This window comes from Stegodyphus dumicola, chromosome 2 (genome assembly GCF_044657685.1).
Source record: "Stegodyphus dumicola isolate Sdum_Otavi_A_Nest chromosome 2, ASM4465768v1".
Lineage (NCBI taxonomy): Eukaryota > Metazoa > Arthropoda > Arachnida > Araneae > Eresidae > Stegodyphus > Stegodyphus dumicola.
The window spans coordinates 205,698,461-205,721,856 of NC_140769.1; the positions used below are offsets into that span (position 1 = coordinate 205,698,461).

Genomic DNA, 23,396 nt, shown 5'->3' on the forward strand with positions numbered 1-23,396 from the left:
ATATTACCGGCTATCAGAAAGCAATAATTTGCCCAAAACATCGCTAGCGACCGATAGTATCTCCAAATAATATGTTTTTCCGAGGAATGTGATAATAAATTAAAGCTTACTTCAGGAATTTGGAGTTAAAAAAGGAAGAACATTGTTTGAACAGCGAAAATTTACTTTTAGGACTGAATATTGTTATCGTACTTGAAAGTACCGCGCTACGAGAGTTGCGCACGGATGATTCGTCTTGCCGTTGCACATCTGAGGAAGCCACTGTCTGGCCGCTTCTGTGTTATATGAATGGGTACTTACCATGCCCTGGTGTCGTCTGGGGCGCATTCTGTGTTCTGTTCCTCCATCGCTTCTCAGACGGGGGCCAGGAGACGTCGGCCCTTCTTGTTCTTGCTCTGCGCTCCCCTCATCGATCGTGGGGCGCACGGCCCTCTACTTTGTTTTGGCCTTAATAGTTCCCTTTATGCGAGAAGATGAAAAAAGAGAGCATCATCCCGTGCGCTAAAAATGAGGGAGGCTAATGGTCTCCATGACAACCGGGGTGGCCTGTCCGCTTCCCATAATCCATGATGAGGGGAGTAGGAGGGGGTCACAGTCGCATATTGGTACCATCATCTGCTCTTGCGCACTGAATCGAACGAAGCGCGCGCGTCGACCCCCTATCCTCGAACGCCGCCCCTCTCTTTTTAACAGCATTCCTCGGTTACAGCTTCTCAGTCGTCTTCGGAGTTTAGGGTTGTTGTGGACGCTGTCCTGAAGAGCAGAATTCTCCCTTCCTTTCCCCCAATAGCGTCTCCTCTATCGTTCCACTTGCAGAGTTGTACATTTCTCCTTTTTGTTTTTGTTTGAATTTTTAATTTGTTCGTTTTTGAGTTTTTTGCCCCAAGACGTGGTTAGGATGACACAGTTTGTTAGTCACATCCCTGTCGATGTAGCCGTTACCAGGCCTGTGAGGCCCCATCATATAGAAATCAAAGACCATCATCATCGCCAGGTAAGACGAAACACATGTTTTACTTTACTTGTGTTAAAGTGTTTGTATTTATATTTCTGAATTCCCTCCCTCCCCTAAATCATATGTATAGACTGCTTTCTGGTGGCAGTTTAACCGAGTTGGGGATTAACCGGCCAATGTGTAAAAATAAATTTTGTTAATTGCGGAACGATGGAAAAATTACTATCGCGATCAGCTTAGAAAAAACTCTTGTGAGAAAATGTAGAAAAGAGAAAAAACATTTTGGGGGGAAACAGTAGTAGATGATGTTTGCCAGTTTGAACTCTTCCGAAAAGCCAGTGTTCTAAATGACTATTTTACGCGAGTTTGAATTCAAAGGCATTGTCCAGGTTCTTTTGTGAATATTGTTCTTTTAAAACCATTTATAATTTAGTTTTTTGTAGTTGTAATATATGTATTCTTATGTTATGTATAGTGTTTTTATTTTGAATACTTAAATTTACTTACTTATTTTGAATACTTTGCACTTAAACTCAGTTTACAGAAAATAATCTTATTCATGCTTTTAAGAATATTTTCTGTAAACGAAAGAACGAAATATGTAGAATAAGTTAGAACGGAAATATGGGGAATAAGTTAGACCGAAAATATGAGGAATATTTTTTATTCCAGAATACTAGACCGAAAATATGAGGAATATTTTTTATTCCAGAATCCTTCAGTGAAATTTCAATAAGCTTTCTGTTCATTAGAATGAAATTTTTTAAAGTGAATCTTGTCTGGACCGCAGAACATCAGAGCGAACATTTCTAAGCCACAAGAACTTCAGGACTACTACAGTCCGACTTCTTTGCTACCCAATGAAAAATTAAGGCTGGACAATTCAAAATCCATAGTTTCCATTGTCTTACGGCAGAAAAGATCATGGATTTTGAATTGAGTATAAGTCACCCTCCTGTTATATTACCAGGGCTTACATTTAGCCGAGGCCCACCGGAGCCCGTTTCCGGTACTTTCTCAGTTTTTGAGAGCGACATTAATTCGAGTTGGATTACGACATTAATTCGACTGGTGCTCCATTTAGAATGAGCTCCGGTACTTCATATGTAACTGAATGGCTGTATTAACGGCAAATTCTTTTGTTACTGCAGTGTTTTACTTAGCAGTTAATAAAAATGTGCTGATACTGGAAACAATGTTACGCCTCATTTCCTCGGGAATAGCAAAATACGGGTGAAAACTTGTTCATCTGAGGAAGAAAACTTCATGTCGAAATGCGATATTTTCAGTAAAAGTAATATTTATTGTCTCGCACCTATGTGAATAAGAAGGCGTGGGTTGTACTCTTCTGGTCAGGTAAATGGTTTAGAAATTAAAATAAAGAAGCAGCTTTATTTGAACCTAAAGAATACTCTTTAAAATGCTTACCTTTACCTTTCTTTCGTGCTAGATATCATGGCTAGTTATTAATTCACTCACCTTACATTTTTTCATTTTATTTTGATATATTTTTTAAATTAGTACTAATTTACTCATTTTTATTTATTTTTTAAATTTAGCTTAGCTTTTATAGTATTTCAATACGTACTTTAATTGTTTACCTGGACTATCATTAATGTTTTTATGTAGCTAATTTTAAGTATGCATTATATATTATTTTAGGCTCTAGTGCAATAGCTAGCGCGTCGCGCATCAGCACCACATCGCGCATCAGCACAGGTCCAGGGTTCGATACCCGGGCTGGGTAAGGTTAATTCAGCCTTTCATCTCTTGAGTGGGTCGATAAAATGAATAACAAGTTCGCTTTCGGACTAAACACAGGGGGTCCTGCGACAAGCTGACCACTTGTCCAGGGCATATGCTCATGCTTCCCGGGGCCCACGGTCAGGAAAGCAGATGTCGGGGCACTGCAGGCCATGGCCCATTAGGGTTGTTTGCGTATATATTAGTTTATCATATATTTTATTTTTCATTTATTTTTGTAAATTACTTTGACGGTTTCCCATAGGGCAGTGTCACTTTTTATTTTAAAAATTCCATGTATACGATTCTATCGTATACACCTGAAGAAGGAAATAAGTGCCCAAAATTGAAAAACAGAAGTTTTTTTTTTAAATGTTTTCTCACTTCAATACACACGCCATTTGAAAGTAAAACAAATTTCTTTAAAGCTTCCGTTAATTAGGAGAAGGTGCAGTGAAGGAAGGAAATCAAAGGGTATTTCACCTTTTTTCAAAAACATTAAAATCAAACTAAGGCTGATTTTAATGTTTTGGAATCATCTTTCTGAACAAGAGAATGAGCCAGTGTTTTCTCAAAACAATTATTTAGAGAAGCAATGTTTTTCCAGAACTTCATTCCCTTCTTCAAATTGGTGTTAAATTATGGTCATACTTGCAGCCGATTAATAATGTCGTTTAAGGCGTTGCAAATGCCAAACATTTTAAATTTGTCTAAAATAAATATTTACCCAAACATTCAGATTAATCTGTTAGATTAGGACGTGTTACTTATCACTTCCTTCACTCAAACGCGCACGCGCGCACATATTAAAGTGTTTTGTCCAAATATTTTTAATTTAGGCGAAGTTCAACTGTACGTCAAAGTAGAAGCTTGACCAAAAATTCATTTTGAAGATTCATTTTGAAAAATTCATTTCATTATTGGAATTCGAATTTGCCTTCTTTGAGGAATAGTCTACCAGACTGCCGAATAGTGCTTCGAGAAAAAGGGGTGGATTGCTGAACTGTGGTTCAGAGAATATCACTGGTATTATCACCTGCTGAGTAAGAGGTGATTAGGATCTCGGAGTGAGAATAATAATCTTCGAGTTATATCCTACCTGCTGTGATTATGGGCGACGGTTACATTTCTTATTGCGATAGGCTATCTCCTCATTGGTCAAATAACAATCACGTAGAATGGGAAGCTCTGGGAACCACACATTCGATATTCTTAGCGATATCTTCTGGGGTACCAATCCCCTTAAAATTAACCATAACAAAAAGCTCCCATGCAGTTTCTGAAATTGTCTTGCAGTGTGATCCGTACTAGGTCTATTTCATGATTGTATTTGCCCTCCAACTATATAGCTGCATGTGCTTGGACTGTTGATATATCTAACTAGTTACACATTTGATCGACCGTGGTTGATATGAATATTGTCGAGCCTAAAACTTGGTGCAGCACAGTGACTTCGTGTTATCATTTCGGAATTCTTAGCAGCATAGAGGGATTAAATTGCTTTTGGATGTAACCGCGTTGAATAAGATGCTATTTCATCCCTGCAGCTAATCTGTTCGATTAATATGGAAATTTAGAGAGATTAGAGGAAAATTTTGTTTAACTGTTAATAAATAAAGCATGCCAAGAGTAATCTGCCTAACAGAGGATTGCATTTGTACAAGACATCCTAAAGGAACTCTGGGCACACCCACAGAATTAAACGATAAGTGCTATCTTCACAAAATTTTATTTCTGTACGCCTCTAGACCTAATTAGACTGCCTACTTTTTTTTTTTCTTAAATCAAAACTCCAACTTTAAAAGGTAGCGTGCCGGAAAGGGTTAAAGCACCTCCATTCAGCAGACTCTTCTGGTCAGCACTCACTATCCGTTTTGTCCTTCCAAGCGATCCCCCTTTTATCCACTGACGGATATGAACCCCTATCCAATTCAGGATGTCTTTCATATCCCGACGTACATGATCCTGATGTTACCGAAAGAAAAAAAAAAATGACTAGCAGATTACTTGAACTTCGAAAAGAATGTGATTAAGTCAAGGGAAAAAATACATATAACTGAATTTATGCCTCTCATGAAAGAATATTTCACACATGAACAGGACTAAGAATAGATTGGGACAGAGCTGCAACTACGTTTAACTATAAAAGTCGTACGAATGAGAATCGTATACAAACTTTCATATTCGGCCCACCGCTGGCCGATTGGGAGATTGCTGAATACCCGAGTTTGGTACTCGATAACACCCGAGATACTTCAACTCGGGATTGGGAGTTTGACCGAGTTCAAGCTTTGGCGAAAGTAGGGTTGGAGAGCAGATTTCATGGCTTTCCTTATGTGTAATGTGAATATGAACCAGTAAAGTCCTTTACAGAAATATCGTTTCCGGAGGTAGATAAACTTTGTTTGCTTTGTCTTATTTTCGCTAAAACCAAAGAGCTGCTTTTGTTAGCATTTCATAACTAGTTTCTTAGTTATCTGTAATTTTCGCTTAGTGCGCTATGCCCATATTAGTGCCTCAGATAAAAATACTGTTAGAAGGTTACTCTATTTTCAAGAAATTTAATCCCAATATAAAGTTTACTTGATTGTGTAAATCAAATAAGTATTCATAATAGTGAATGTACAGTAAATAATAGAAGAATAATCGTAATTAGAAATGAAGAAAACTAAATTATAAATGGAATTAAATTACGGTATTTACACGAGAACTTAAGCAATGTTATTGGGTTCAAATTAACATAGAAAAGTCGCCAGAAGCTTTTGTTTTTTAATGTATATTATTTACATAGGATAATTGAAAAGTCATTCATATTAACACATTGAGCGCTGCGCCGAATTTGCTGTCCTTTCCGTTCAGCCGGCAGCGAGCAAAGCCGTATTTTTGTTTAGAATGTTTCAATACATTTCCTTGAAACTAAATTTGATCACATTTCATTGAGACTATTATTTTTTAACTTTAATACTGTCGGTCCCGCGGACCGACGCCAGCCAAACGAAAATTCCTGTGCCGGTTCCCAGGGACCTACGCCGGCCACACGGAAAGTTTACTGCCGGTCCCCAGGGACCGGCGCCGCGCTCAACGTGTTAATTAAACCTCTTATTATAACCTGAATTGCAATTGTAATAATTATATCTGTCGCTGGATGGCACTGCTGGTGTACTAACAACACGCAAACTTATTATCTGTCGCTTAACGGTCATATGAGATCTATGTTAGAACTCCGTGTCTATGTTAGAACTATCTATCTATGTTAGAACTCTGTGTTGCCACTCGGAGAAGTCGCTTTCCCAAAGACAGCGCATTTTTATTGTTGAACAGTATTTTCTTTGTTTTCGTTGTTCAATAGTGTTTCAAACTATAATGAATAGTGCGATGTAGAAAACATTATTACTCAGTTTATTGCGCTTCTTGAAATCAATGATGAGTATTGGTTCCAAAAAGACGCTCCCATTTGTCATACATCGAACGAAATTATGCAGTTCATGCGTGGTTTTTCGGCAACTGCATCATTTCAGAAGGATTTTAGACCCAGTGTTCACTCAATTTGTCGCTTGTAAATTTTTCCCCGTATGGTTACCTTAAAAAGAAGATCTATACAAGTAATTCGCATGCATTTCAGAACCTAAAGTTGGGTTAACAGTGTCAGTGTACAGGAGCTTCACAGAGTAACATCAAACATCGTAAAATGAGCTCAAGCTTGCATTACTGAGCTGATCTGTCATTTCGAGCATATGTTGTAAAGACGGTTTATGTTGACTTTGTTCCGTGTAAATTAATAAAAATTATTAACAAATATACGTCTTTTAGCTTGTGCATTACACCAGCAAACGATACTTGCTTATTCTGATGTACAGGACTTTTCAATCACCTTGTACATTGCGGATTACATAAAATTTAATTACGTATATTGTTGTAGATCAAAACAACGTTGAAATACTAAAGAAGCAATTGCTGTCACTGGTACCTAGCCCGCGTATTTTTATTTTCCTTTTTGCATTTTCCATAGATAATTTTATTTTCCCTGCTGGTTAGTGATAGCAGTTTTTGCATTGTTCTGCAATAAATGCACTTAACTTTTTTCTTAACAGAGTCCGGTTTAATCTGCAATCCAGTTAACTCCTGACTGTTTGGGATAGACAGTATGTTATGTCATAAAAATCTAATGGGTGCTCTTTTAAGGTTATGCGAAGAACCGCAGATTATTTTCAGCAGGGCCTGTTTTTTTTTATGTAGATGCATTGTGGTTAGAAAAACATTTTTTTAAATCTAAAAAATTCCATGATGTGCATGTCTAAATGCGGCTCTTGAAGAAATATTTTTAAAATTCTTACGATGTTTCTTTTGGTAGTTCTGGTAATGTTTTGCATCAGTTGTGCTGCAGCTGTCCATAAATAGGATTTTTTCCCCTTCGGTATCTTTTTCAGCCAGGTCTTTCAAATCTGTTGCTGATCATCATTTTTTTTCTTTTTGTATTTATCGTCGTTTTTTAAAGCTCTTGTTTTAATATTTGTGATTTTGCATCTGTGGAGCATTTGCATTTTTAATGAATATAAAGAAAGAGGAACCCTCCCCCCCCAAAAAAAAAAGTCAGAGCATCGCTAATGACTGATTTTTTTTTTTTGCCTCACTTTGTGGATCAGTAACTTTTTATGATTTTGATCATTTGGGTATTTCCTTGACACGCTTCACTGGTTGCTTTCAAAGGTACCATGACTACCGATTTTTGCGTCTGAAAGAATATTATAATCATTCTACACTCTTAGGAAATGTGATCGCTATTATTATTCTTTGTAGTTTCTGTTAGTGAGTGAACTCCATGTTATAAAATAATAGTTCTTAGATATTTTTTCTGCTTATTACGCTGGAAGATGGACATCTTTTCAGCATTATGGATAGATATTATGTTCGTAAGATTTGCCAGATGTTTCTCTGTTGAACTTCATTTAAAGTTTGGATTTTTTTAGCATTAGAAATCGATATCATGGTCATAAAAGTAGTCATTTTTTTTGTTTTGTTTTTTGTTTTCTGTGTGTTTAGCTTTATTGTGAATATGAACATTTTATAGCAGTATGGCTAGTAACGTGCTTGCTAAAGTATTTTTACATTAACTATTTTTCAAAATACAGTGAATTTTCTCAAGGCAACGACCTGCCCAGGATGATCATTTCTGAAAATACGATTTCTGAAATAAACAATGGTATTAACTGTCACCTGTCTGGGGAGATGACCTCCTCCATATGTTAGTTATCTGTAACCGTTGGTAGTTAGTTCTCTGAGAAAAGGTTTAGTTGTTGTGCTCTACGGATCCATAGAAATCTCCTAAATAGCTACCCCAAATGATAGCGAAGAAATTGACACTTTATTGAAATAGATAAAGAGCTCGTACATGATAAGCAAGTAAAATTACCCCAGTTAAAAAAAATAATACTGATGAAATAAAATTAGCGTTAAGACGCGAGCAATATCACAAAGGACAAAAATCAGTCACTGGACAGAGTTTAAAGCATTAATGAGCGAGAGAAGTTTTTTTTTTAGAAAATCAGTTGGTGTCTGTGAACTAAGCGAACTGAACTGAATAGGTTGTAACTCATACCCTATTTATAAGTTATCTGATGAGAGGGGGTAAGCACTTTTGGAAAATTCGAGAAAAATCTCTTCTAAAACTTTCTCTGTTTGGTGGGAGATCTCGAAATGTTGGGAAACCTAATTTAATTGGGCTCAGTTAAGAGCATATTTTCTTATCGAAGTCTGCTGTTTGTGCAAAGATAATGTGTTGAAGAATATGAATATAGAAATTTTTATACGTTATGCTTTGTCTCTTTTAATAATATCTGTGCACTTGATCTTCAGAAAACAACTTTGTAAAGTTCTTAGGCGCCGTGGATATCATTGCGTAGTGAATAATATAAGAGTTAGGAATTTTAATATCCTCATTTGAAAGCTGTTGTGTATGCAAGGAAAAATTCGTATGCTGACAGTGCCCAGCAGTCGCCGCGTATGGTAAACAGTTGTTCAATCTGTGTTCAAATCCGATCAAAGAACTTGTTGAATTAGCATCGCAGTTTTTCCCATGTGTTCACGTAGATACGAGCCAGTTTTTAGAAATTCCCCTACGAAGGCATATATATCTTCCCTTAAGCAAACATTCCCCAGTATGCTTTACATTAATCCAAATAATAATCTAATTGAATAATGGCCCATTTATGTTGCTGCACAGGTCGCAATTACAAGAGGACCATCGCTTCAAGGGCGCCAGTAAATCATTTTCTGGATTCAAAGAAAAACAATGTAAAAGTATGAAAAATGATCCCCCATACTTCATAAATCCACCTTTAATCATGACAACTTTAATTTTTCAGTCGATTTACTTAAATGGTGTTGTTTTTTATTGTTATCTAAAACCATTGTAATAATATATTTATATATTTTAAGCAAGATTTTTTTTAAAAAATAGGTAATAATCAAGCCGTAGATTGTCTTTGGAGCGTAAAGCTTGTCTCTAAAAGCATCAGTCCTCGATTGAATTTTGCTTAGTTTTTCAAACTGGCGTGCATCTTTCCCATCTAGCATTAAAGTTGATTGGAGAATTCGCGTTTGCGAAGAGATAAAATCGTTGTTCTCATTCAAGTTGAACCCAACCTCTGACGATCTTCCGCATTATGCTTTAATGCGTGTTCTCTGCGATAAAACTTGGCACGGGCGTCCGGTCGATTATCCCCAGATCCTTCTTCTGCCCCCTCTTCCCGGATTCTCATTTAATCGCTTTCTCCCCCAACGGGTATTTTGGAGCTCTTCGCTGAATATTTCAGTCTGAGTTGGTGGTTTTCTCGACCCGGGAGAAAAGGGGAGCTCCAAACGTTCACCGATTCTCATTATGTGGAATAAGTAAACACTCCATAGCAACGCTTTTGGCGACATGGCGTAAAGCTTCCCATCGCAGTAAACGGTGTTTCATAATTAAATAAAGGCATTTTTCGCAAAGTTGTTGCGAGTTTTCGCAATTAAAAAAAGAAACCGAATTTATGATAGAAGAAGATATAGGCACATTCCTAAAGCTCTGAATAATTAATGCTTTATTGAGGGGACGTTCTTTTATTGAATGCAAAATCACAGATAATTGAACATATTCATGTAGATTACTAGTGGCTATATATACAAGTTGACTAGGTATTTGATTATAGAAAAGTATCCGGGGTATATGTTCTCAGGAGGAATGTCTTTTCTTTGGACTCTGGGAAACTGGCTTGTATTACATTACACATGAGCTGAACTTCATGACGCTAATCCATTCGTTGATACCGAGTCCTGAATGAACTACCATTATCCATCAGTCTAATTCATTCACACTGGAAGCCGTTTACACTTGGGACCATTAACACTGGAGTTTATTTGATCTAACGGAGTCAGTTCCATGTGTCGTCTAGCTCTGCTATACGTGTAGTTCAGATTTTTCAACTCGCTCCGCTATGAGGAAAAACTGGTTTTGGAGCTGCGTCGGCTATGCCTGATGTCTTCGTTAGCTCAGATAAACCCTAATGTAAACGGCCATATATGGGCAATGTTTAAGCATCGGTAATTCGTTCCAAATTTTGTTTTCATCAACTGAAGTAGGCATTGATAATTTCCGCGTGGCCTGTGCCATTCGAAGTTGCAATGTTACAAAAGCTGATTCGAATTTTTAAATCTCCAGTCCTTTTTCCACGATTCATGTAATTCGAAAATTTGAATGTCTGATCCTTTGGTGTCATGATGTTGTAAATTAAATAAAAATTTGTGGTGTAATATTTTGGTTACAGACATGGAAATCTTCGCTGTAGCACGGGTAATGTTTATTAGTGTGAAGAAAGCTCCATATCACCGAATCTTTTTCCGATGATGGTACAGTGGCGCTTAACCTTCATTGAGCGATTCACATATCTTTCTTTTATATCATCCGTTCTCTCTTTTGTTTTTGTTATTATCGTTGAGATAGTTATGATATATTTGATTTTTTTAAGTAGTAATTCTATGTTGTATTTCTGAAATTCAAATTTTAATGCATGGTATTTCTTCGGCTTGAAGTGGACAAACTGAAGCATATCAAAGTACCTCACCAGATGGTGCGACTTGTTTTTTGTTCACGTCTGTGGTGTATGATATCTGTGAGATGAATAGGCAGATTTATTACAAATTTAGATTTGCTATTTCCATATCTTTAAGCGGAGCTGTCTTCGTTTTTCATGGATAATTATGTTTTGGATGCATTCCAGATCATATTCTGAAGCAGAAATAGAAACATTTTTTTGAAACCTAACATCAGATATATTTAGGCTTTGCGGTGCAACCTGAAAGTATTACACAAGTAATTATGTGTAAAACAAGTAAATAAAAATAGCAGAAGTTCCTTAAATCATTTTACTGGTTAAATTAACATCTTTATACTACAACAGCTCGTCTTAAATCTATTTTTTTAATTTTTCCCCCTAAATCGGCATCTTTAATTTTAAGAGCCGTTTAAGAAACTATTTAAATTTCTGAAAGGAAAATGTGTGATGAAACTAATTTAATTAATACGAGAGTATGTTTAGAGAATTGTGGTAAACTTATTTGATTAAAGTAGCAGCACTGATTTACAGAAAATACCGTTCATATTAACTTCAATGTAGCTGCACGGCAGTACAAAAGTTTTTTTCTCTTTTCGATTACGTGGCATTGTTAATTACATCAACCACTCGGTGCGTGGACTGAGCCAGTGCATCGAAAAACAAAGAATAAAACTACGTATATACGCGTATATAGGGCGTACATTCTACCCTAAGTGTTTGACCAAAATTAATTGCGGCCTGTACTTGTGAAAATAATTTTAAAGCAATTTGAAACTGTAGAGCAATATTATTATCATTATCTAGGCCTATAAAAATTATCATTAATGTCTTCTTTGAAAACTGACCGCTATTACTTTTATTCTCCTTTTGCAGCTTCCTGTCACTACATCAGCTTGAGGTTTCATTTTTAAAATAATGCGAAATACACTTCTTCGTTTTCTAACTTGTTCATCACGTTCGAAATAAACGTATTTTGATGAAAAGACGCACTTCGAAACTTAGATTTTTTTCATCTTCGAACGTGGCGATCGTGAAAGCGAGTCGTCATAAGTCGAAGGCTACCTGTATTATGTTGAGATTGTACTTGAGCATTAACCAAATTTACAACTAATAAATTAATAATATATACCATATAAAACAGACTGACATATTCCAGTCTTCAGTTTGTTGCGCTGTTTGCCTTTACCGCTATTTACTCTGTAACGGCCGAGCCTTATGTTAGAATTTAAATTAACTCTGAATGTCCTTAAAAAAAATCAAAATAGTATGTTACTGTTGGTTCTATCTTTTGGGAATTTTAAGTCACGCATGCTGCATTTCCGAAGGACATTCGTCGAGCCGTTTCTGGGATGTCTGGCATATTTTTTCCCCCAACCGAAATGGAGCGATGCAGAGGAAATGAATTGATGGTAGTGTTTCTTGGTCATCTGTGGCTTACTGCTATTTCCTATCGTGTGTAATATAAATTTTGAAGTAAACGCTGGATTATTCGAATTGTGTTACAAACAAGGGGTTTAAGTAATTAATGTTCACAATAAAAAACGACACTTTTAAGCAAACCATTTGTTTACGACATTATTCATTTTACCAAACTGTAAATGTATTTTTAAGCATTCAATACTTCATGGCGAGATTATACTTTTCATTAAAACAAACAAACAAGTTACGCAAGTATTATATAGTTTCTTGAAAATTTTGTAACTTTTTATTGATTTCTATTTTATACACCGTGAAGATAGAAATACATCGATTACGAATTGATATTTTGTTGTTAAAAGTACTCATGCGTTACAAAATCATGGTGCCATCTATGTTTTGAGACCTTACGGGTAATTTGTTGGAAGGAATTTACGTATTTTGGGAACACCTTATTTTCTGCGCTGTACTAGCGGTTTTAGTTTAAAACTAGACAAAAAAAAAAAAAAAAAAAAAAAAAAAAAAAAAAAAAAAAAAAAAAAAAAAAATTGGCGTAGCTTTGGTACAAAACTATCGATTTGGGTTAATCATTTGGTACAAAACATGTCCCTCTTCCTGTAACTGTTCCTGTAACTGGTAGCGCTCGAAATCTGCACAGTTACATTCAAAATCTACGCCAACCTAAGGTTACTTTTTGACTAAATTTTACATTTATTTCTCTTCCAAATTTAAGGACTTCAATTTTCCACTTGTTTTGGAATGACGTACATTTTGTTTGAATCATCATCGTCCAGTTGCTAAATTTCATAATGGCATTGTACAAGAATTACAAGGTTGGCTCTTCCTTTGTCGTCCATTAAAACTTTTATTTTAAAATAATATTTTCATAGAACAGCACCGCATCCATTAAGATGTTTTCGTTGTTTATTATGGCACAGCTAATGCAGGGCATAACTATTCTTTCAATGTTTGGGCTGTTTGAAGGAAGGCTTTTGCTTTAAATACATACTGTGTTATTAATGGTGATATCTTTGCCAAAAGCAGCCAATTCGTCCACTCGAAATTGTCTATGGTCATTCTAACGTCAAAGAGTAATGCGTTTTCGCCCAAGAGGACAGAAGCCCTGGCAGTAAGAAAATATTTAAAAAATTTCCCAATTCGTCATAAGACGTTGCAGTCGTTATTTTTCTTTTGGATGCTGTTCATATAATTTGGTATCCTCCGTTCTTTAATGATGTTTTACGAAAATGTTTAAAACTGAAATAGTTTTTCAATGAGAGACAAGTGTTTCTCATTGAAGATAATATGGCTTTGAAATAATACATATATTTTAGAATAGACAGATGTATCACAATTTTCTCTCTAATAGCCATGTATTTTCGGAACGTTATTTAGGACTGTTCTTCTGTGCATAAGTTAACATATTTTTGGTCGTTTGCGTTAATGATAGCTATAGCTATTATTCTTGTTTCTTTTTTAAATTTTTATCTTTATGGATAAATGGTTATAATTCTCAGGAGTTCTAAAAATAAGTAGACGGCTAAAATAGCAGTCAAGCTGCGAAGTCGCAAGTCACTGAATATGGTAGTTCGACCCGGTTTCAAATCGAACGGGCTGGCTACATGATTGTTCTCGTGTTTTTCTCGTGCGTAACATGAATATTTTTTTTTTAAAATCTCCTACCAGTGGCCGAGACTGCTGAATACTGGTAGTTCGTCCGGTGTTCGAACCCTGGCGAACGGGCTGTCTGCGTAAGTGGTTTTTGTATTTTTCCCCTTCTGTAACAAGCCAGTTTATTTCAGAAACACCTTCTCGAAGACATCCCTCCCCTTAGGCCGATAGCCTTTGTATGCTTTGCCATATTGAGTCAACCTAGACTAACTTTCCCTTAGAAAGTCTTCCAAGAAGACTTCACTCGCCTTAGGCAGATAGCCTGCGTGTGCTTTGTCATATTCAAATAGCATTAACTTTTAGAAACCTAACCTTTTAGCAAGTCCATGCGCGAAAACATCTCTTCCATTTGCCGTAATTGATTAAACCATTGATCTTCGCGCCCACCAGTGGGCAGTTGGTAAAATTACTGAACACTGATAGCTCCGACCTGGGTTCGAATCCAGGCAAACAGGCTTGCTGCATGAGCGTAACGTGTATACAACCCAGTTTACTTCAGAGAGAACTCCATGAAGACATTCTTTCCTTTAGGCAGATAACCCTAGTATGCTTTTCCATAAGGAACTAAAGCCATTGATCTTCAAACTTAACTCTAGGAATCCGTAAAGCTTTAATTTTGGTGGCTGGAATTCTTAAATTTTTTTGGGGGACTCGCATAATTTGCAGACAAAATAAATAGTGAAAAGCCATTTAAAATATATGAATTCTGCTCGTATTTTAGGAAGAAAATCATTACTTTACTGTAAACATTTTGTACTTACGAAAAAAGATGTACTTTTTATAAATAAATAAATAATAGAAACTGATTATTTTGGAGGGTTAGTTTTGCGGGGTATTCAAAAATTCTATTGAATTCAGATTATCATTTTTGGATCGCCTTGCATGGAATCCCCAGGTTCTTCGAAGACGAATGAGCTAACAAACAGAAGCAATCATTTCCTGGAATTGCATACATTTGATTCATTTAGTAAGTAAGAACGGAATTAAGCGAGAACATGAACGGTGTTATTGGTTTCTTTTGATCTTGTATTTTGTTTATACCCTTTTTGAAGTTCCGCCTCTTCATCCAGTTTCCAAAACTGTCGAAGTAGTTTATCGTCATTTACGAAATTCCATCATTTAAATTAAATTCATTAGTTATGGAAATGAGTTTAACACTATTTACGCTTTCTTACAATGACACCCCTTGGTCCTAGAAATTTTAAGGCACACCTCCGTTTGAGAAATTTAGGTTATTATATTGCGTACTGCTGGGTGCCTGGGCATGCTGGCACCAAAGGCAATGAACTCGCCGATATCGTAGCAAAATCTGCTGATATTACCTCAGAAAATGATGTCCCTTTTACAGACATACGGAATTACATCAGAGCAAAGATCTTGTTCAGGTGGCAAGAATTCTGGGAATGCCAAATTGAACAAATTAAGGCAGGTAAAACCCAATTTGGAGTACTGGGAGTCGAGAGGGAATCGGAAGGAGGATGTACTACTGACTCGCCTACGGATCGCCTACGAAATTGCAGACTGACGCATCAGTATCTCTTGAAATTAGATAATGAGCCTATTTGTGGCACTTGCAACGTTCCCGTTTCAGTCAATCACATTTTAACCTGCTGTCCTGCTTTTAGTCAGAAACGTGAATTTTGTTTTAATTCTATGGATGTTATCTTAACAGATCTCATTGGAAGAAACCCTCACATCAACCTCATAAGATTTTTAAAAGACATCTCCTTTTACCATATGATTTGAACTACATTTTATCCTGCTCTACCTGTTGCTAGAGCATTTCTCCATGCCTTCATCTCATTGGAAGAAACCCCCACATCAACCTCATAAGTTTTTAAAAAAGACATCCCTTTTTACTATATGATTTGAAGTTATTTCCCTTTTATCCGGATCTACCTGTTGCTAGTGTGCCTGGACATTTCAAATCATTTCTCCATGCCTTCATCAGTATCTCAGGTCCATTTCATCAATTCACTTGATACAGTGTGTTTTGCATCTTGAATTTTTTCACCATTTGTATGGCGCATAATAACCCTCGAGGTTTTGTGCCATTAAAAAATCAACCAACCAATCAACCTTACAATGAAGATTATTACTCCCATTTCCATATTCTCCTAAAGTCGTGAAACTGCGAAAGGAGTGCACTTGCTTTTTGAAGAGAACCACCAAATTTTTTTTTTTTTTTTTTTTACCAAAGATGTGTTTTTTAGATTTATTTTCTCAAGCAAATATTTTGCAGTTTTACGATATAGATGAATTGGTTTCATCTGACTGAAAAAAAAATTCTTTTGAAAGCTTAAAATGCGGTAATATAAAATCGAGATAATACTGTATTTGATGAAAATTTTCTGGGAATTTTTTCTTAGCGTGCTACTTAGGCTTCATTTGAAACTTGACAATATACATGTATTATTGTCAGTTGAATTTATCAGTTTATAAGGTATTTCTCTCGCCTTCCTAGCGTGCCTTCGTGGTGTAGTGGTCAGCACACAGAACCGGTATTTCAGAGGTCCGTGGTTCGAGTCCAGGCGAAGGCGTTTGCTAATTTTTCATCTTGCCTGCTTCCAAAAAATCCTAATGTCCTTGGTTTTGCCTTGGTTGGGTTAATGTGATTATGGCAAAGCACGCTAGGACTTTCTGCCTAAGGGGGGGATACCAGTAGACAGAATGTGACAGTTCTGCTGCACAGGGTGTGAGGTGTGGGCGTGGCAGTGACATTAGCGGAAGGGAGGCTACGTCATGCATGATATCACCGGAAAAGTGGAGATTGTAGAGTGGAGAAGTTCGCATTCTGCTGCTATGGAATTAAAGATACGTGAGTGGCAACACTGAAAGTTTGGGTTTCATCGAGGAACCATGATAACAATGTTTTGGCAACGGCAACCATGATAACAGCAATCATAGTAATGGCTAACCTGGGTTATTATGACTACGCAATAGTATGATTTCGACGTTACAGTTTGATGAGAGATTATTGAGGTGATTTCATTTGTTAATAAATTTTTAGTCTTTGTAGTTTTCCTTCATCTTCCAGCTATTTTACTACGTATATGATGGTTATTAACGACGCTTGTTTTCGAATTTAATCATCGATTCAAAAGGCTGTAATTTTTTTATTTTTCCGTATGTTTTAAGCCTTATTATTTCTTATGTACTGTAACGTATTACAATTTTTATCGAACTAACAGATGAGCTTTTTAGTAGAACACAAATTTTATTCTCAATTCACGAAGATAGAGTATTTAAATACAATTCTATCCGTTACAGCATCATCACACTCAGCTTACTATTACAATTTCTTTCTCTATAAATTTTTCGTACATCTACTATAGGTAAAACTTAAGTCTTAATTTTAACATAATATTTTTAACATAATTTTAACATTTAACATAACATTCAGATAATACACCTGACTTTGATTTAATTTTAGATGTAAATTTTAACTTCTTTTCTACTTTTAACATTTTTTTTTCCAACATACTCTGAATTTTAATTTGCTTATTTCCACACTATATACATGACTTAATTTAATCTGTAACTACTTTCAGACGTTTTAACTTTTGTAATTTCAAATATGCTCTTAATTTTAGCTTAGTTCCTCTATTTTCTGACCATATATATGAGCTTTATTTAATTTTAGATGTAATTTTTATATATTTTTTACACTTTTTTCTTTGTATTTTCCAATGTATTCTAAATCGTAACTTTTTTTTTTCATAATTTTCGGTCGTAATCACGCTTTCGATTTTTCTCATTTTACTATTTCAGCTAAATTTACATATTTAAATTTCTTAAACATACAAAATAAAATGGTTTTCAGTTAACCATTTTATTTTATAACCCATAACTATTAATCATGTCCAGTTCATTGAATAACTCTTATTTAGTCAATATTTTAGTTCAATAGAGCTATTTTAATTTGCCGTTTCTTCAATTTCTCATTCTGTACTAGTCTTATCATGACTAATTCTGCTATTTTACATCATTAGGATATTTTTTACTTCATTTATATCTGAATGCATGCTTTTAAGCTCAACGTTACCAATGTTCAGTTGTGAACGATTATTTATGTTACATGTATAAAAAAATTTCTTAAGATAAAAATTTCAAGTAGCGAATCAGAGGTGAATTACGCAGTGTTCAGTAATTTTACCCATTGGTTACCATTTCTTGACATATTGTTTTATTGATATGCGTTTATTTCTAGCGCATAATGTTAACACATTTTTCGAACTTAGCTCAGTTCCAACTTAATTCACTAGCCAATTTCATATATAGTGTAAATTTAATTTCTTATTCTAGGATCTTTCGTGAAGTCAGTTTTCATTAATTTATTTACCAATATATTTTCTTATGAACGAAATCGCGTGAAACACTGCCATACCTATACACAACATATATCATCACCAATATACATATATTTATAGAAGGAACCAAAGGAAGAAACAGAGACATTTTACCAAAATCTCCGCTATATTTTCGAATATTTTAATCTTCTTCATCCCGAATACAGCAAGTTCTTCATAAAATACTCATTATATTAGTTTAATATTCTTTACTAATACCCATTTAATGAGGAATAACCCCTTTTCAATACAAAATTACACCCAAATAATTGTTTATTTTCATGTAATTGTACATATAAGTTTGCATTATAGGAACTTTATACGCATTTTCGAGAACAGTAATTTAATTAACGTTGCTAAATATTGCCTTTTTCCAAGAGAAGACCTCCAGAGCCTATCTAAATCATTCAACGTTTTTTGCAGTATTTCTTCAGTACAGAATACCTATTTTAAAACTATTTCTTTAACATAATCTTATGAACTAAATACGAAATAAGCATTTTTCCACTATAGAATATTTACTGTTTTACCCAAATGAGGATAGAAAGCATTTTATTTATGTAAAAATGAGTCTTAACAGATTTTTATTGGCATCAGATTTACTATCAGTGGGAAAAACCTTAAGTTCACTTTATATACCCTTGGCAGTATACACAAAAAAGTTATGAAAAATTTTGTAGTACAGTTAACACTTTAGATACATTTAATACTGAACTAATTTTAATTAACTTTCAATTAGTATTTTTAAAAGATAAGCATATTTATGCTACATATTATTAGATTAGTCCTAAGCGTTGCAATGTCATTGGGGGAAATGCAATTTATCCAAGACCCATGTACACACTAAGAAAATCCCACTCATTAGGAACAGTAAAACTTTACCTATATTTAAATGAAATGTAAAATCTTGTAATGCATTAGCATAAAACCTGAGTAACAAATCATTTCCTCTAAGTAGTGTACGCTAAAAAAGAGTATGCTTATGATAACTTATCAAGCCTTAAAAAGTAAGAGTAAGGTAAAGAGGTATTTATTTAAAACATACTAATAAAAAACAGTTGACAGTTAACGATACATTTCAATATAAATAAAACATTTTTTTACTGACTAAAGTAATTTTTTATCACAAATTTTCTATTCGATCACGGAAAGGCGACAATGAAATATTTTTTAAAAAGTCTTCATTGTCATAAATACAACAGCAAGTGTCTACATAAACTCTTTTGAAGTTCGTTGACAATATTGTTTTGTCAGTATTATTCATAGCTTATTCATAGTCATCTCCATATCAAGTCATCATCCATTTATACAAGGACGGCGGCGCTGATTTGGATGATCGACTGCATATCCCTCACAGATGAATACATCATTGAGACTGGTTAAATACTGCTCGTAAATAACGTTAACTTTCTGCATACCTTGCTCGCTAGTTAAATGTTCCAGCTGCTGGCATTTTGACCGCCATTTTCTCATCTCTTGCGGTAACACGTTTTGAAATAGAGCAGTTTGGATAGTATGCGCTATTTCATCGTATAAATCTAAAAGTTTATCGATCTGATATGACTCTACTTCAAAACAATCTGATACGAGGCGGAAACCACCGCAGGAGCTTTTAAAAATTCGTTGAAGAACACTTTGCGCGTTTACACAAAATACCGCCAACTGATTGTTGGCTATGAAAGATGTTTCCGAATAATTTTGTTCATGAAATTATACCACGTCGCAGTAGTCATAGTCACATCCTCAAGAGAAGATCAACAGTTGAAATTATTCTGATCTGCAAAGTTCTGTATATGAATTCAAACCTTATTATTTCTATTCACAACTATTCTCATTCTATTCACAATATCCGTTCTAGTGACCAACAATTGATCACTAGAACGGATATGTCACAAAATTCATGATTTCGTGGTGACTGGTAATGTCGTCTCAGCCAGTCGTCCTGGGGTATCTCGAGTATCTCATCTTCTAAACGTGCTTTCTTGCCCGTAAAAGTCTAAAAGTCTTTTTATTCATACACGATTTTGAGGTTATGGAGTTAATTATATCGTCGTAATAACCGAAGTCCATTTCATCAGAAGAACGCTTCACTTGCGGAGATAGAATGTTTCTAAACGTCAAATTTATTCGAATAGTCTCCACTCCGGGCTGGGATGGGATACCATGTTTCCATACTACTTTCGTAGGCGGTTTCATCATTAGAAGCGATCCATGTTCCAGACTCAGAATGTGAGTCATATAATTCTCACTCGTAAAATGCATCACTTGCGTCGCAACGCAGTTCACTGTGGGAATGCAGTACGAAGGGTTCAGGGAGCTTTCATCATCTCTGCGCAGAGATCTTGACCTCTATGTTAAGATTATTTGTTTGAGCAGAACGTAATTAATTATATTTTTCGTGGGTTAGTGCTTCTACTTCACTTTTAATTTGCTTTAGCATAGGAGTCCAGGGCTTGGCGACGACTGATGTCCCCGAAAAACTGTAAGTTCATCTTCATCTCCGAAGGTGCAACAAGTCAAATATATTGGTGCGCATAAATATTCAGTTTCACAGGGTGGAAAGTATATGTGCACATTTCCGTAAAGATAGAATCAGCCTTTTCTTTGTCATGAAAATCTTTGAAATAGGACAGTATTAACCGATCATCAAATGTTTCAGTCATCGTGAGTATTGTAAGAGTTAAGAATGACTGCTTCTCGAAGTACAATCCTCTAAGATTTGCAACGAAATGAGAAATCTACTGATATCTGATTTTTATTTCTAAACATCTTATTTATATAGCCAGTGACTTCATTCTTTTAATCGGTGATGACCTTATTTATTCTGATAATGTCATATGTTCCAGGACAATGCCAATATGTGCAATTTTATAATGAATCATCGAAGGTTAAACAGATGGGGCACTTGGTATCATCTGAGTATCAGAGTTAAAACCGCTAAATATTGGCACTTTGACATGAGTTCGACTTTATGTGAAAAGCATAGTTAGTTTTCGTGTGTTTCCACATGTGTAATGTGAATACGAGCAATTTTCTCTCAAAAAATTCTCCGTGAAGGCAATCATTCCCTTTGGCAGACAGCCTCATCTGTTTTGCCATTTCCAAATAACAACCGAGTGGTCTCAAACTGACATTGTTTGTGGGCCGAATGCTCGATCTGAGAGCAGCTGATGAGCCAGAACGTATTTTTAACAATGCAAAACAAAAATAAAGTAAATTTTAAACTTCACGTACTGGATATTTATAAAAATATAAATAACAATGCAAAGGGAAAAGTGCCAATTTATATTCATTTTCTATTTGAAGTTTAAACCCGCAAAAAAAATTGTATTGGTTATATTTTGTAATTCGAACACATTGGCTTCTAGCGATTGAATTGTCGTCTGACATATATTTCAGTTAATTTTAATATGTTGAATTAACTACTGAATGACTTATTTTAAACTTAACCGGAAATTTCAGAATACTGAAGCGTTACCGGCTGCCCTCTGTAAACTAAATTTACTGCGTGCACCAACGTAGGGATTTTTCCCAGATTACCCTTACTTGACGTTTAAAAGCATACAGTGTCAAAGATAAAGCCTATTTATTCCATCATTTTTCCTTCAACAGCAATCGCGTACATAAGCTGAGTACGTATCTTCATGTCTTTAGAACTATAAGCAATGTATTTGCAACAGATACACAAATAAAATGTATTTGTGGGCTGCATAAAATTGCTTCGAGGCTTGCGAATTGGAGATGCCTAATCGATTCAGAATTAAAAGATCTACAACGTATTAAAGGATATAAGCACTTTCAAACGCAATAAGTGGTCTTAAATTCGATTAAACGAAAACATACCAAAAATTATTCCTCGAAAGCACGAAATAAGCGAACAAATATATATATATATATATATATATATAAACCGCTTTAAAATGCATAAAATTCTAAATCCAGTTAAATAAAAGATGTGTATACATTTTTGGCAGTATATGATGATGTTTGCATGGATAAAATTTTTAAGTATTTATTCCATAATACTAAAAACAATCATTTGAATGGTTATATATTTATTATCCGTCATTTTCGTACCCTTTGTTTCAGTTGTAGAGGAGTTAAAATTATATATGCAGTATAACAAAGATGTAGGGCATTTCTCTTAGATCGATAAAATAACTAAAATACACAGACAGCTGTCGCTGAACACACATGTATGCCATGCTTATGAGGGAAAAGGGAAGAAAAGCTTATAGGTTCATGGCTATTTAAAGATAGCTATTTTGAACCGAATGCAAAACAGCAATATCAAGGAGATATTTTCATTGCTCGTACTTCAATCATTTTTTCTGTTTCAATGCATTTTATTCTAGTCTACATTTATAGAAAATCTCATTTTGCCTTTATTTAATAGAAATGCTTTCCCCCCATAATGATTATATTTTCTACACATATTTTTAACAATAAATTTTCAGTTTTTATGACTTATGGGGGCTGAATTCCCCCTTTTCATACTTAATCTCAGATTGCTTTTTTTTAGAGATTTTCTTTCATTAAAGGATCAAGTAGAAGTTTGTGTTTCTTTGCTTGCTGTTTATTCTTAAATTTTTAATGAATACAAATAAATGTGAAGAATACAAATAAATGGTTATCAACTTGTACTTTAAGTTAGGAAAACTATTTCTATTCTATGCCGCTGTTGAAACTGTGCTGGATCTGGTGTTAGCCCGTGTCAATTTTCAGCAGGCACCATAAAAATAATATTGTTGCGAAATGCCTTGCTGCGGTGAGATAGCTTCCCCGCAAAGCAGGATTACGGTTGCCAGACAGTGGCATGGAAAGACAGAGTTGCCATAGTTGGCACGAAATCGCCCATTTGGCGACAAAATCGGCAATATGTCATAGACGGAGCGAGAACATTCTAGAACGCATTCGTAACGGTTTTCTCGGGAATTTTCTTGAAGATAGGTTAAAGCTATTTATGCCCTACCTGTACGCGCAAAGAATAAAGCATCTTGAGTAGTGTAGTAGTAGCAGCAGCTTGAGTTCAGAGATTAGCTTAGGAGTTATCAACCAAATCGGGAGCTGTACTTTAGTGCTTTGCCGTGAAGCTGTCTTCACCGTTATAGCCTGAAGGCTGTGTTGCTGATTGTTTCAGCATGTTAGTCGTAGTTTTTCGACGACTGTAAACGT

At 35.2% G+C, this 23,396-nt stretch overlaps 1 protein-coding gene across 1 annotated transcript in view; it reads left to right on the top strand.

Moving 5' to 3' along the window:
* The first annotated feature begins 724 nt into the window (after positions 1–724).
* Positions 725–23,396, top strand: part of LOC118199574 (uncharacterized) — a 317,346-nt gene continuing 294,674 nt past the window's right edge. Inside the window, exon 1 of the mRNA XM_085810256.1 lies at positions 725–994. Coding sequence (XP_085666382.1) covers positions 899–994 — 96 coding nt within the window. The 5' untranslated portion in view covers positions 725–898. The remainder of the gene's footprint in view (positions 995–23,396) is intronic.